Here is a 16,370-nt window from a genome sequence, read left to right on the forward strand (position 1 = left end):
GTTCATGCAGGTTGTCCTTGACCGATGAGCATCATTGAGATCAGAATTTTCATTGCTAAGCAAGGCGATGGTGAAGTAAGTCGTGCCTGATTTTTATGACATTTTTGGCTATGGTCATTAAGCGAAACACAGTTGTTAAGAGAATCCAGGTTAAGCTATTCGGCTGCAACAACGTAAGTGTGAAAAACGGCCATAAGTCACTTTTTTCAATGCCATTTTACAGGTAGCCCGACTTACAACCACAACCGAACCCAATTGTTCTGTTGCTAAAGCAGAAACATTTGCGAAGCAAGCGTTGCCCCATCTTATGACCATTCGTGCCACCGTTGTTAAGTGAATCCCTGCAGCTGTTAAATTAGTAACACGGTTGTTAAATGAATCTGGCTTCCCTGGGCGAGATCCGGCCCCCGGGCCTTGAGTTTGACAACCCTGACCTAGATAATGACACACCCAACCACCCACGTGCCTGTGTACCTGGTAGTAGATACACCCTCTGAGGCCATTTCCCCTCTCCCTTGCTGTTGTAGGGTCTGCTAGGGATTCAAGACCTGGGTCAGGTGTTTTTCGAACCCATCAAAGACAAGCAAGGGAACATTTTGGTGGTCACCCTCAAAGAAGTGAAGTCCAACCAAACCTTTGAGAGCGTTCGCTGGGTCCCTGTCTCAAAACTGCAGACGAGTCGCAAGTCAATCTCTTCCCCCGAAGAACCTACCGCTCTGGACGTCCTTCTCATGACCACGCAGGTAACCTTAGGCCTTCTTAGCAGAGAAGACAAAGTTCTCCTTTGGTTATGGAGGGAAAGAAAATTACTTTTAATGTGGCGTTTTCTCAACCTTGGCAGGTTTAAGGTAGGTGGACTTCACCTCCCAGCAAGGCTGGAGAATTCTGGGAGTTGAAGTCCCACCCATCTTAAAGCTGCCAAGATTGAAAAATACTGCTTTAACGTCAGGAGACATGATTTACACAGAGGCTGTCACAGATCCTGAGTATCTCCAGGTAAGTTATCTCTGCTAGGGTGGACTAGAAGAGACCCCTAGCTTGGATTTTGGGTAAGATGCTTGCAATCTAATTAGAAAATACATTGAACATTGCTAAGCTGCCCACAGTTACCCTGTGCTAAGATGGGCGGCCATATATAATTAAGTCAGTTAGTATATAAGTAAAAATACCAGGGGCTGGGCAGAATTCAATGGCTAATAAATTTAATCAATAAATAAATTGGATAGATAGATAGATGATAGATAGATAGAAAGATAGATAGATAGATAGATAGATAGATAGATAGATAGATAGATAGATAGATAGATAGATAGATAGATAGATGAGAGAGAGAGAGAGAGAGATCGTCAAGGTTCTTCAAACTTGACAGCTTTAAGACTTGTGGTCTTCAACTCCCAGAATTCTTCCTCCAGTCATGTTAGTTCAGGAATTCTGGGAGTTGAAGTCCACAAGTCTTAAACTTGCCAAGTTTAACGTTTGTGGACTTTTAAGACCCTTGCCCTAGACTGGTTCTTATTTAGTTAGATAGTTTTTGTTCAACCATTATTTTTATAAACAACTCTCAAGGTGGCAAGCATGCCTATAACTCCTCTTTCCTCCTATTTTTCCCACGACAACATTGTGAGGTCGGCTGGCCTGAGAGAGAGTGACTGGCCCAAAGTCACCCAGCTGGCTTTTCATGCCTAAGATGGGACTAGAAGTCACCGTCTCCTAGTGATCAGCCCAAAGTCAGCCAGTTTTATGCGTAAGGTAGAAATAGATAGAAATAGAACTCACTGTTTCCTGGCTCTTGAAAGCCAGTCACCCAGCTGGCTTTCATGCCTAAGGAGAGACTAGAACTCATCATCTCCTGGTGATTGGTCCAAAGACACCCAGCTGGCTTTCATGCCTAAGGAGAGACTAGAACTCATCATCTCCTGGTGATTGGCCCAAAGTCACCCAGCTGGCTTTCATGCCTAAAATGGGACTAGAACTCACCATCTCCTGGTGATTGGTCCAAAGACACCCAGCTGTCTTTCATGCCTAAGGAGAAACTAGAACTCACTATCTCCTGGTGATTGGTCCAAAGTCACCCAGCTGGCTTTCATGGCTAAGGAGAAACTAGAACTCACTATCTCCTGGTGATTGGTCCAAAGTCACCCAGCAAGCTTTCATGCCTAACTCAGGACTAGAACTCACCAACACCTGGTTTCTAGTCTAGTACCTGATAGTTATGTTTTTCCTATTTCTTGGATTTCGTGATTTTTTTTCCAGCAAGACTTACTGGGGGGAGAACAGTCAACCACCTCAATGGCCATTTCTTAATATATATATTTTTCAGGAGAAGTTAGCTTACCACCAGAACAGCAGCCAAGCACTTCCCCCTGGACTTTATCTGGGATACCTGAAGCTCTGCAGCGCAGTTGACCAGATCCGAGTGTTGGTGCCTGAACAATTGCCTAACATCTTGTGTCATGTGAAAATACGGAGCAATTCCAACGTATCTAGGTAGGATTTTCCAATGAGAACTGATCTTTCCTGGCAACTTTTGCAAATTGCAATTCTACAACTGTAGCCAGATTAGGGTCAGATGAGTTTTTTCTTTTTGCAGGTTCATCTCCTGATTAAACAAAATTGTAAATGGAGGAGAGAGACCTAAGACAAAGTTATGGAAACTGGGCTGACAGTTTGCCTGCAGATTTGACTGGAAAGGTTAAAAACAGATATAGCCAGGTTGTGAAGTGTATTATGCAATGCAAAATATAGTCTTTTATTTATGACTGTGATGGAGCCTGGCCATCAGGGTTGTAAGTCATGAGTGTCGTAAATGAGTCTTATTCACATGACTAACTTGATTTTACAACATTTTTGGAGGTGGTTGTTAATCGAACGGAGCAGTCGTAAACCAAAACCAGTGATTTGTTATGGGCTTCCACACAACCACTGTAAAACACAGTCACATGAAATCAGGATGCTGCCAGCAGCCATAAAGGCAGTCAAGTTGCCAAGTGCCTAAAGTTTGGTCATGTGACCACAGGTGTCCGATGCAGATAACCAGGAGCCTTCACTGAGTTCAAAGCACAGAAAAGTTTATTATTGCTAAGAGTCGTGGTGGTGCAGTGGTTAGAATGTAGTACTGCAGATTACTTTTGCTGACTGCCGGTTGCCATCAGTTCAGCAGTTCAATTTTCATCAATTGAACTCAGCCTTCCACTCTTTCTAGGTTGACTCAGCCTTCCACTCTTCCTAGGTTGACTCAGCCTTCCACCCTTCTGAGGTCGGTTAAAATGAGGATCCAGATAGGGAGCAATAGGCTGACTTTGTAAACTGCTTAGAGAGGGCTATAAAGCACTGTGAAGTGGTATATAAATCTAAGTGCTATTACTCTACACAAGAATCTGGTCAACTAAAGGTCAAATCTAAACTGGCACTAGATAAAGGTCAATGGAATTCATAAGGGGCTGGGCTTGGGGTTCTTGTGGCAATGCAATAATTCCAAACTGATGACATGCTTAATCCCACCTTCCAGTTTAACCTGCTCCTCCCCTATATTGGCGGGGTGTGTGTGTATGGCAACTGTCAGAACTTTGAATTTGGATCTTAAGCATTTAAGTGACTGATTGTAAGTCAAGGATGACCTGTATAAAATAAATGCAATAGAATATCAATTGCACTAGTTAATCAAAAGGTTACGGTCTGACCTATGAAAGCACCAACACTAAGAAAGTCCATGGTTTGTATCAAATTGGATATGGAGATATTTACTTTGCTGATTTCTCCTGTGCATTTATCCATTCTCCCACATTCAAGAGAGGAATGGGAATGGCTGCAGAACCTGGCTAGCATGGAAGAGCCCATTTCCTCCAATCAAGAACTGGAAACTTCCCAGCAGCTTTTTCTTCAGGAGCTCCAAGGGGCCATCCGAGAATTGATGCAACTGGTCAACATCCCACTTCACGAGGTAGATCCTAGGTGGGAACCACGTGACGGGGGTGGGAGGGAGAAAGAAAGAGTGTGGGATTTTATAGCATGCCTGACCTGCTCCTGTCTTATTCTGACAATCCATGACAATGAAGTTTAGGCAAAGATTCTTCTGAAGTCACAGCCAGGAAACCAAGGTTGAACCCAAATGGATATCTTTGCAGTTTGGATGCAGATTCTTTTCAAAGCCACAGTGCGACCATTCTCGCACAAGTCAATTTTGTTGATGCCTCGTTGATAGAAATGGCCTGATTTGGGGGCATGGGTTATTATTCCCATGACAACAATTTACACCCTTTTTATATATGAGTTAATTGGATTATTGGATTATTGTTAAATAATCCAATTAACTCATATATAAAAAGGGTGTAAATTGTTGTCATGGGAATAATAACCCACTTGTAACTCTCTCCTTGAGATCTTCACATGAGAGAGGTGAATCAAATAAATAAATAAGTATGTGTTCTGACCAAGGCTTATTGAGATACTAACAAACACACGTTAGTCCCAAAACCCTTTTTTCTTTATTTCAACGGCTGTGAATTTTAGTCATTCACAGCCCGTAATGAGTCTCCAACAGTTTGTAAGTAGTCCCATGGAAGTCTGCCAAAGTCCTTCAGGATAAGTCTGATAAGCACCCACCTTTATCTGCCTTGAAATGCTGCCAACGACTAAATTTCCAATTAGTAATTCAAGTCCAACCGGAGCACAAATTCAACACAGAGCATCAGGTTTCAAACTGACCAGTACAAACAAAGTTGCTTCCTGCAAAGATTCCTGTCCCTTTGCTCCTCCTTTATGTCTTATGGGAGGGGTCAATCACCTCCCAGCCTTACTCCCGAGTCACCCCTTTTGTCTTAACTGTTGTTGCCTTCTGGCGGCTCTGCGCAAGTGCGTACTGGGAACGGGCTCCCTGTGTTCCTCTTCCTCACTGCTGTCAGATTCTGGAGGCTCCAGAGTCAGCATATAACTCCCAGATGATTCCCCATCTCTGTATTGGACACAGGACCCTCGTCCGAGTCCTCTACAGACTCCCAGACTGGCCCATGTTCCTCCCCACTGTCCGACTCTGGTGCTGTCTCTGCAGGCTGCCGGCAAACCACAACAGCATGCATCTATATATCTCTTATGATTGGAAATGCCAATAAGGTGCGTTCTCAATTTTGGGGAAAATTAAATTATTAATTCAGCCACATCCTCTCCCAGCTTCTCTCCAGATCTTACTATTCAATTCACCACAAACTTGAGAGCCACGTATATGACCAAAAACATTACGTCGGTGCGGAGGGCGGCTGGAGCATTGGCAGCTCCTTCTGACACTCACATCTATAGCCTGAATAAGGATAAAGTTCCACTTTCTAAAGCAAACCAGCTTTAGAATAATCCTTGGAACTGGCCATCAAAATATTAGCTTCTGCTTGTAGGTCAACGCTCAAATTCCTCTGCTTCCTACCTCGAGCAAAATGGATTTGTATTCTATCATTATTCATATTATTATTCATATTAATATATTATTCATATTATTCATCAGAATCCAATGAGAAGTCTGTGTGACAAGGAGAAACAAAGCATCTTTCTAAAACATTCTGGTCATTATAAACCATCTCAATAATAAGCCGCCCAAAAGAGCGGACAATGGTGATTTTGGCAGTTGCTTGAATGGATGGGAATTAAATGGGGTAAAGCCATCTGATTCAGTTTACAAGTCTTCATTTTGCAAGCTAGTTTTTTTTTTTAATGTAAAAAGATCTTTATGGATCCTCTTTCCTCCACCACCACTGGTTAACAGATTAAACAGGGGCGCAGGAGGTTCAGATTCAGGCCTTCACTTGACCATATGTTATCAAGTAACTTTGGGCCAAAATTATCATGTCATAGAATGGTTGTGTGATGGGAGATCCCTCATGTGCATCTTTTTAAACGTTCAAAGAAGAGGGAGAATATGAGTGCAATAAAAAACAAATATGGCAACTGCGAATGAGAAGTCCCCTCCCCGTTTCTTTGCAGAGTCCATACCTCTTCAGCTAGGAGCTTGGAGAAAGTCAATTACAATGAAAGACTTCACATCAATAAAACATTTTCTGTGTTTGAATTCTGCAGGCCAAAGATTTCCGCCTGTACAGTCAGGAAGTTCTGGACTTTGGACGGCAGGTCTCCTTTCTGTTACTTCTTCCCCCTTCAGATGATGTGTGTACTGCTCCTGGCCAGAATAACCCTCACACCCCTCGGTCCGGCTTCCTCACCCTTCCTCTTCAGATCTTCGAGCTAGGTGAGCAACAGTGCACAGAGAACTTCATTCCTTATCCTTGGAATGGGAGAACTTTCTGTCAGGGTTCCGGCGATTGCCCCAATTAAATCATGAGCCTTGAACCAAGCTTCAAAAGAATCCAAAAGATTTATTAGGAGCGACATGTTGGCATTATCCCAGTTGAAGCCAACTCTGACACTGACTGTAATTCACAGTCACCTGTGACCCTATTTCCTCCCTCCCCCTTGGGTGTGTCATACATGAGATTCTCCAACAAAACATGTTCATGGGCTGGGTGTTATCAATCACACTTTCCAATGAAGGATTTTCATAGGCAGAAGATCCGGTAGCTGTGATGACCCAGGGTAGGATACAAAAGCAAAAAGTCACAAAAACAGGTGAAGTCCCTTTAATTCCTTCAACTTGGCTTTAAAGGTCCAATTATCATTGACTGGAGAAAAAACTCCCCCACAAACAGTTGTGAAAAGGAAGAACTTCCATTCAAACTCAAAATACATATAAATTATAAATAGAAAAAAAACACACGAACCACACTGAAGCAATTAATGAGACAAGGCAGGATAAGGTCTTGAAGACATCCACAGACATCTAAATACACACACTGGGAGGGACGCCAGAACTCATATAAGAACTGACAGACTACAAATATTTTCACGCTTTGCTTCCAGCACCGGCCCATGCTCAGTTTGTCATTTTAAACAGTCCTCACAGCTGCAGCCCATGAAGGGGATCAAGGCCCTTTCCTCCCCTGTAGACTTCCCCAGTTTCCTCCACAACCTCCAAAGCCACACTCCCACTCCCTGTCAGCTGTTCCTCCTCTCCCTCGGAATCAGATTCTAACAGGGGCATGACAGTAGCCTAGGTACAATCTTTGTAAGATAAGCATGGCAACTCGGAAACAGGTATGCTTTACCAGTTGACACTCGCTATGGCCAACTCACCACAGTCGTTTTGCTGTGGCCATCTCACCGAAACCTTCTCACCGCAAGACAGCTTGTCACGGCCAATGCACCGCAGGACAATTTACCACAGGGACAGTTCCATGCAGGATAACTCAACACAATCAATGTTATCCACCACTGTTTCCTTGACATTATTTGCACTGACAAGCATGGAAACAATGTCGAAGAAACAATGGGGGATAACACTGATTGCATTGAGTTATCCTGCGTGGAATTGTCCATGTTGAGTTATTCTGTGGCGAGTTGGCCAAAGCAAGGTGGCCGTGGCAAGATAGCTGCAACGAGTTGACTGTGGCAAGATGGCCATGGTAAATTGGCCTCAGCGAGTTGTCCTAGATCCCCTTATCCTCTTTCTTGAAGGCAAAATGGCACCATGTTATTCTTTGCTATCTTTTTTCCTACGTGGGATCAATGTGCTTTCTCTCTTCTTTAGATAAGAATGCATTTTCCCATGCCATCTCACGCTAAGGTACAAAGCTCAGATTAGTACGCTGCAATCACATTTTTTACAATTGACGAAGATTGATTTTTTTCCCCCCCCTCTTTGAAACATGCCCTTCGTGATACATACCGTATAAAGAGGTGTTGTTTATTGAATCAAGAAAAAGAAATGATCTGGAAAGAACAAATAACTAACCTACAAATCTGTAGATGCTGGAAGTTTTGAGGTTACCAATAAATAACTTCTCCTATCATCAAAGGCCGCTTAAAGTAGAAATCAAAAATATTTCGATGTAACCAATGCAAGAATCAGCTTCAGCTTCTATGATGCTATTTTTTCTTTTCATGACATCCGATGTCCTTCCTTTTCTTTCTTTTCTAGTTCATTTCTTCATTTACGACCATGAGTTCATTAGCCAGTATTGCCAAGTTTCTGCATTCCTGGAGCTGGAATCGCTCCTTTCCCAACAAAGCCTCCGAGAAGCCTTTTCAGACTCAGAACTAACTACTGCCAAACAGCGGCATCAGCAAGTTCAGGATTATATACAGGTATTGTGAAGCAGGGAAGAGTGGTGCGGTGGCCTAGAGGTGGAACTCTCCCCTCGCAATCAGGAGGCTGTGAGTTCGATCCTAGATAGTGGTAGATATTTTCTCACTCTGGGCACAATGAGTCATTGTCTGCTGCAAACTCTGCATTGGTGACAGGAAGGGCATCTCGGGCAGTAAATACTCCGCTCCATTCAGTTGCCCCGAATCCACCCCAATGTAAGGGATTACAGAACACTGTTCCCTTCCCACCAAAGTGGTCCCTATTTTTCTACTTGCATTTTTATTATGCTTTTGAACTGCTAGGTTGGCAGGAACTGGGACAAGTCACGGGAGTTACTTGTTACCAGCTGGCTTTTACCAATGCCACCAATTCCATTTTTATAGCATGTCTGACACCTTACAGCTTTTCCTTTGGCTTTTGGCTGATGTTGCCTTTTGACGTCCTTGTGGTTTCTACTAGAAACCTATGACAGGCAAGATACGGTAGTTGTGTGTTCCTGCAGATCTCTGAACTTCATGTCTGATTCTTTGGGTGTCTGTTTTCTTGGACAGCAAATGGAAGAGATTTGGCGAGAAATGCGTTGGATGATGGACGCCTTGCAACATGCCCGATACAAGCAATCCTCTTGTGGCCTCCCACTTGTGTGGTTTGTCAAAGAATCGAGCACAGCACAAAATGAGAAAACTCAGTCAACCTCTTCTCATTTAGACTTCCTTCCATCGCCAACCCCATCTCCTGAAATGAGCCGTAAGCTCAACTCTGGTGAGTGTTTTATTATGTTTTTACAAGGGATCTTGTATGGCTACCAGTTGGATCCCTTTTCTGGTAGGTGTCTTATGCCTTAAAATTGGCTATTGAAACTTTCCAGAAAAAAATAGGAAAAATCCTCTATCTATCTATCTATCTATCCATCCATCCATCCATCCATCCATCCATCCATCTATCTGTCTATCCATCTATCCAATTCATCTATGTCTGTCTGTCTATCCATCCATCTCGTTCATCTATATCTATCTATATGTCTGTGACTATCCATCCATCCATCTCATTCATCTATATCTATCTATCTATCCATCTATCCATCCGTCTATCCGTCTATCCATCTATCCAATTCATCTATGTCTGTCTATCTATCCATCCATCTCGTTCATCTATATCTATCTATCTATCTATCTATCTATCTATCTATCCATCTATCCATCCATCTATCCGTCTATCCATCTATCCATCTATCCAATTCATCTATGTCTGTCTATCTATCCATCCATCTCGTTCATCTATATCTATCTATATGTCTGTGACTATCCATCCATCCATCTCATTCATCTATATCTATCTATCTATCTATCTATCTATCTATCTATCTATCTATCTATCTATCTATCTATCTATCATCTATCATCTATCTATCATCTATCTATCTATCATCTATCTATCTACCTATCTATCTAGCTATCTATCTCTTATCTATCTATCTATCTATCTATCTATCTATCTATCTATCTATCTATCATCTATCAATCATCCATCCATCTCATTCATCTCTATCTATCTATCTATCTATCTATCTATCTATCTATCTATCTATCTATCTATCTATCTATCTATCTATCTATCATCTCGGACGGATGGAAGGCTGAGTCAACCTTGAGCCTAGTGGGATTCGATCTGCCAAATTGCAGTAGGAGTAGCTTGCAGTACTGCACTCTAACCATTGCGCCACCGAGACTCCGGAACATGGTAGAGATAGCTGCACATAGTAGAAATGGAGGCTGAAGGGACCTTTGTTTCTTCTCCTTGCAGATTCGCATGGGATGTCAGATGAGGAGGGCTCCTCGGAAGTGTTCTTAGCTACCGACAGCGACTACGACTCCAGCAGCGCCCAGAGCCCTCGGGAACTCGACCTGGTGTACTCTTCTTCTTCGGGACTGGAATGCTGCAGGAGAAGAGCCACCCGCCCTTTGCGGGATAGCGCCCCCGACGTCCTCCAGAGCCACGAGCTCAAGATGCCCGCCATGCCTCCTCCTAAGGAGACTCCGCCTCTCTCAGAGCAATACGACAGTGACTTCGTGCTTCCCAGCCGACAGATTGAGCTGCTGCGCATCACAGAGAAAAGGCAGGCCTACTGCGTCCGGACCAGCAGTCTGGATTTCCCCAAGCCCTTCTGCCACGGGGCCAGGAAATCTTGCCCCGGTTCGGTGGACAGCTCCCCAACCGAGAGCAGGACTGCTGGCCACTGTGGCTCCGTGCCACCTGGAACGAGGCCCGCTTTCGGCTCCAGCCACGATTGGCACGTGGAGAGCTCGGCTGTATTTCGGACACGTTCGGTAGAGTGGACTCAGACCTTCCAGGAGACGCCTGAGCCAGGACGTGTAGCAAACTGGGGCAGGTTGCCAGGTTCCTTCATTGTACGGGTGTGCGCTCAGTACGAAACGGGTCTCTCCAAAGAAACCAGCATCAAGGTACCCTTACATTCCTGGTTCCGCCTGACCAGCATCACGTTGCAACGTTGGGTCTTCTCCCCAGTAAGCCAGAAGGAGCGACACAGTTTGAGCATACATCTAGATCAGTGGTGGGATTCAAAAAATCTTTACTACCAGTTCTGTGGGCATGGCTTGTGGGCATGGCAGGGTAAAGTTACTGCAAAATCTCTATTCCCTCCCCACTCCTGGGGGAAAGTTACAACAAAATCCCCCATTACTTCCCCACCCCCACTAACCTGCTTTCCAGCTCCGTTCTCCTCTGCAGGGCAACCAAAGAAGACCCAGCCAATCAGCTGGGACTCGAGAGGTGGAGAATAGATGGGGTGGGCGGGGCCAGTCAGAGGTGGGATTGGCCAGTTCTCTGAACTACTCAAAATTTCCGCTACCGGTTCACCCAGAACTGGTTAGAACCTGCTGAAGACCACCTCCGATCTAGACGTGGTTCTACGTACTGGAGTTTAGGCTTTGCAAAATGCCTTGGAGAGAGAAACCAAGAATTCACATTTTAAGAACTTGCAAAATATTCAAAACCAAAAATATGAGGTTCTAATCTGATAAATGTATTGTCTAGGGCCGGGATCCCCAACCTTTTGATGCCTTGTCCGGTGCTTCGGGCAGGTGGGAGCCCCCCTCTAATTAAAAAAAAATTAACACCAAATTAAAAAAAAAAAAAAAAAAAAAAAAAAAAAAAAAAAAAAAAAAAAAAAAAAAAATTTACCCCCAAAAAAACACCAAAACAAAAACCCCCCCTACCCAAAAAAAAAAAAATTAAAATAAAAAAAAAAAAAAAAAAAAAAACACAAAAACAAAAAACCTAAACCAAAAATAACCAAAAAACAAAAAAAAAAAAGGGATAACAAAATAACAGAGTTGGAAGGGGCCTTGGAGATCATCTAGTCCAACCCCCTGCTCAATCAGGAAACCCTGTAGCGTTCCAAACAAATGGTTGTACAATCTCTTCTTAAAATCTTCCAGTGTTGGAGCATTTATAACTTCTGGAGGCAAATTGTTCCACTGATTAATTGTTCTCACTGTCAGGAAATTCATCCTTAGTTATAAGTTGCTCCTCTCCTTGATTAGTTTCCATCCGTTGCTTCTTGCCTTGCCTTTGGAAAACAGATTGACACCCTCTTCTTTGTGGCAGCCCCCCATATATTGGAACACTGTTATCAAATCTCACCCCCCAGAGCACCCCCCCAAAGCAATTAATCCAGGCTGCGCAGGAACACAAGGCTGCGCTGCCCCCATGGCCCGTGGGAACCTTCCCTGCCCACTCATTCCTTACCCAGCAAACTTGCCTGCTAAGTTGCTATTTTTCCTTTTTCCGACCATCAGCTGGGAGATTTAGATGAGCTACGAAGCAGGAAGTTTCTTGCTTTCTAGCTAGTCTTTAGATCTTCGGCTCTGCTTTTAAGCACAGCCGAACTTTCCTTAGGACTGAAGGTTCTATTATTCAGTGCAGACTCGCGGCAAGCAAATTTGAGAGACTGAGCTAGCCGATGGCAGATAGATAGCTCTCTGAATGAATCTGTGATTCTGTGAGCAACTCAATCTGCCTGCCTGCTCTGCTTGATTTTGGGTAAAAGTTGCTCTTTTTTTTATAAAAAATTCAGTATTTATATAAATATTTATAATATTTACATACAAGCCGTGCCCAGCCAGTCACATGACCACCAAGCCACACCCACAAATTAGGCCACGCCCACAGAACCGGTTAGTGGTCCCTGGGATTTAAAGTTGTGAGTTTGGTGGTCCCTGAGGTCCAAAAGGTTGGTGACCCCTGGACTAGACATACCCAATTCCTGCAACTACGTTTTAGCCTCCGGTCCCCTAATCCTTTTTGTTGCTCTTCTCCGCACTCTTACGCAGCTTCTTGGGAAATGCCCTCATTCTCGCACGTCCTTCCTCTTTGTCTCACCTCCCTTGTCTCTCTCTCTCTCTTTTTTTTTTTTTTTTTGCACAGCTGCCCCTCACTAACAAGATGTCAGCAGAAGACATGGTGAAGCTGGTGGTCCAGGAGACGAACGAGGCCTCACGCAAACTCCTGGGAAATGCCAACGCTCTCTGCTACAGCGAAGAACAGTTGAGCCACTTTGCATTAGTGTTTGTATCGGAGGACGTGGAACAGTGGCTCCCAAACAGTTTTCTTCCCCTCTCGCTCCAAAAGACCTGGCCCAACGGGAGATTCTGTGTCCGAATCAAAGACACCTCCCCTCTCTTGTTTCGGTATGGCCCAGCCACAACAGTATGAGGGGACGGGCACCAGGAGGAGAACAAAAGAGAAAGCAAGGAGCACCCAACTTCCAACGAGCCGAAAGCTCATCACCAATGCTTCCTTCTGAACAGACAATTTCGTGCCAGACGTTGTGGGCCAGAAGCGTATTGGGCAGTGTGTTGCTTTTGTATGTTTGTGTGCGTGCGTGTGTGCGTATGTGTGTGTGCGTGTGTGTGTATGTGTGTGTTTTATTTTACCAAAGAGACAACAAGACCTGATTGTTATGACCTCAGTAAGCGAGGGCGAAACCCAGGAGCCTTTTGGGGAGGGGAGGAGATGAAATTCAATTTTTGATCAGCCGAGGAAAAAGGGATAAAGAAGCAATATGCATCCTTGAAAAGAAATGCTGGGGCTACGCCAGAGGTTTCTCCAGGAGAGAGGAAGGCCCGTGGCAACCTCACAAATTGACGTCCTGTTATCTGTTTCTGTTTCATTGTACCTGGAGACAGTCGGAAATTGCCCTTAATTCTTTGAACAAATTCTCCTCTTTTTGAACAAAGCAGTTAAAAAGGCGAACGGCTCTAGATGCTCATCTTTTAACTGCTTTGTTCAAATTGTTTAAAGGGGACTAACCACTTTAAATTTCTCCTCTTTTGTCTTAATTCCATCCTGGCTATTTTGTGACATGGAATACTGTGGGTGTTCGAAATCTGTGGGAAGCTCAAGTCCTTTCTCTCTCCAAAGTTTCAAGAGATTAGGTTTTATCTTTGGGATAAAAAAACAACAACTCTTCTTGGTAGGAAGACTGAATCAACCTTTCATTTCATTAGCACTTCATTCTTAGAAGGATCCAAGTTGGGCGACCAGCAGGATTGGTTGGTTTCCTGACGTTTGTTTAAAAGCCATGCTTTACTGTAAGACCTTGGGATCCCTTTCCCCGATCTATCTTCTCCTTCTTTCTACTTCTCCATGGATTTTGGAAGGTACACAGATAAACAATGATTGGGAGTCAACTGTAAGGTTGCTTGGATGAGGAATGACTTCACTCTACCTTCTATGATAAACTTGGTTCAGTGTTGGGAAGCAGCAGCCATCCTTTTCTATCTCCAAGTGGAAAATAGGAAACCACTGCCAGGCCAATTAAGTTTTCATCTTTCCTCTAAATACGAGTAGCATTGAACAGGTCAAGTGCAACTAACCAGGAGCATTTCTTGAGTTCAAATCACAGCAGAGTTTATTATTGCAACCTATGGTGGTCAGAACTAAATAGATGCTAGATAAGGGTCAACGGAGTTCAAGGGAGAGTGCTCTTATGTTCTTTTGTGGCAATGCAGAGACTCCAAGCTGATGACACTTTTAACCCCACCTTCTAGCTCAGCTCGGTCTCCTACAGAACAGGGGACTTTGCAGAAACTCATGTAGACATTCTATTGGAAGCAGAGAGGAACTTAGCCAAGACCCAGCGCAAAGCACAAGCTAGTAAATATTCATTCCCCACCTTCTGCCTGAAAAAGGCACAAAGGTACCAAAGCTAAGAAGAAGGTTTCTTTGGGTGGCTACAATGAAGAGCATACAATCATCTGCAATGACTTTTGATTTGGCATCTCTTGTCCACTCCCATGATAGATAGCACAGAATCCAAGGGGACTGCATCTTAAATTGTTCACAGAATTGTGTAAGAGCCCCTTCTGGGAGACCATTCCTAACCTCTTGGACCATGGCTGAGTGTAAGTTCTTAAATGAATAAAACTTCACAACAGCTGTACATTAATGTTTTAGGAGCACATCAGGTTCCAGCTTCCCAAATTGCTATTTATTTTAATAGTTCCAAAAGTAGAAACAATCTCCACATACATCCAGAAGACCCCTGTAGGCCAGGGGTGTTGCTTGCTATAAGACTCCAAAGCATCTTGAAGGAACCATCTGATCTAGAAGGTTAGTATGTCAGAGCCTTTAAAGACTTAAATCAGTTGTGTTAGTCTGCGAGATCTTAAAATTCACATTAGAGAGAGAGAGAGAGAGAAATGAAATAACAAATTGCAGTGGCGCCGAGCATACTAAAATCTACCGCTTCTATATTGTCCCACTTGGGTTCTGTTGAGATGGTTGTTCTGAGTTCATTGTTAGAGGGATGCTGAAGTTGCCCTCAAAGACTTCAGTGACAGGTCCCCAGAACCAACTGTGAAATCATAGGACTTTGACCACGGACGTAAAACCCTCTAATATTTCTTTCAATTGCATCCCATCTCAATGAAGTAAAAGACGTCCTAGGAACAATCTGAAAACGTTCTTCAGTCCAACCGCTGAAGAGATCCAATCTTATGATTTAGTTGAAATGGTTTCATTCTCTACTTTTCATCCCGGCCGTGTGGTCCGTTCCCTGTTTTCTGTAGCAGTTTCCCACGATTAGGTCTCCCTGCAGCAGATTCAGAGAAACTCAAGGTAAAAAAGGATGGTCTTAGAAAGTTCTTCCTTCATAGCCACCCCATGGAGTCAGTCAGAACTGAAGAAGCTTCTTGGATGAGAAGCAAAATGTCTTCAAAGAACAACTGAAGTCCAGTTGCCTTTTGAAAAAGCACCATTGGAACCAGGGGTGGGATTCAATATTTTTAACAACCGGTTCTGTGGGCATGACTTAGTTGGTGGACATGGCTTGGTGGTCATGTGACTGGCTGAGCGTGGCCAACTCAACATCACTCACATCGAGGCACGCATCTCCTCGCCTGGCCTCTCATGACTGTGGGGATGCTGCAACAGTCATAAGCGTGAAAAATGGTCATAAGTCACTTTTTTCAGTGCCATTGTAACTTTGAATGGTCACTCCACACAAGCAAAGTACCAACAAAGGAGGGAACAAAACTCCAGAGAAGTTCCTGAGACAGGAAGTCCAGTCCTGCCAAGAATGTAAAAAGGGTTAACGGACAGGCAGTTTCTGTAAGCAACACCAGAATGTTTCCTTCCTACCTTCCTTACAGGATTAGGCCAGTAATTTCTTCTAACACCCGGTTCTCCGAACTGCTTAGAATGTTAACAACCGGTTCTAGCGAATAGGTGCAAACCAGTAGAATCCCACCCCTGATTGGAACATCCTATAGATCAGCGGTCCCCAACCTTTCCAGCTTGGTGACCCGGCCTGCCACAGAGTATGTGTGTGTGTGTGAGAGAGAGAGAGTGGCAGGTGCACACATGCACACACAGCTCCATGTATGTGAGTGGTGGACGCACGCCCTCTACTTTTGAGAATAGGGCCCTCCACTCACACAAGTCAAACTTCATATGTGCACACTTGTCCATCTTCCCCGCGGCCCAGTTTCAAACAGGCCACGGCCCGATAGTGTGCCACAGTCTGAGGATTGGGGACCCCTGCAATAGATTGTTTTTTCTAGAACCATTACATAATTTGGACTGTAAACTTCTACTTTCGACCCTTCCCTAACATTTCTCTTGGGGGGGTGGGAAAACAATGGGAAGAAAGTTCTCCATAAGAACA

General features: G+C 44.0%; 1 protein-coding gene across 1 annotated transcript in view; it reads left to right on the top strand.

Moving 5' to 3' along the window:
* The window catches only part of LOC113420704 (ankyrin repeat and fibronectin type-III domain-containing protein 1-like), a 261,890-nt gene extending 248,647 nt beyond the window's left edge, over window positions 1–13,243 (top strand). Inside the window, exons 15-22 of the mRNA XM_087942340.1 lie at window positions 528–743; window positions 2,321–2,487; window positions 3,790–3,940; window positions 6,061–6,229; window positions 8,015–8,181; window positions 8,734–8,944; window positions 9,986–10,644; window positions 12,629–13,243. Of these exons, the coding sequence (XP_087798466.1) occupies window positions 528–743; window positions 2,321–2,487; window positions 3,790–3,940; window positions 6,061–6,229; window positions 8,015–8,181; window positions 8,734–8,944; window positions 9,986–10,644; window positions 12,629–12,916 (2,028 nt within the window). The 3' untranslated portion in view covers window positions 12,917–13,243. The remainder of the gene's footprint in view (window positions 1–527; window positions 744–2,320; window positions 2,488–3,789; window positions 3,941–6,060; window positions 6,230–8,014; window positions 8,182–8,733; window positions 8,945–9,985; window positions 10,645–12,628) is intronic.
* The last annotated feature ends 3,127 nt before the right edge of the window (window positions 13,244–16,370 follow it).

This window comes from Notechis scutatus, chromosome 12 (assembly GCF_049901735.1).
Source record: "Notechis scutatus isolate UNSWTSFEM ecotype Mainland chromosome 12, rNotScu1.2, whole genome shotgun sequence".
NCBI lineage: Eukaryota > Metazoa > Chordata > Lepidosauria > Squamata > Elapidae > Notechis > Notechis scutatus.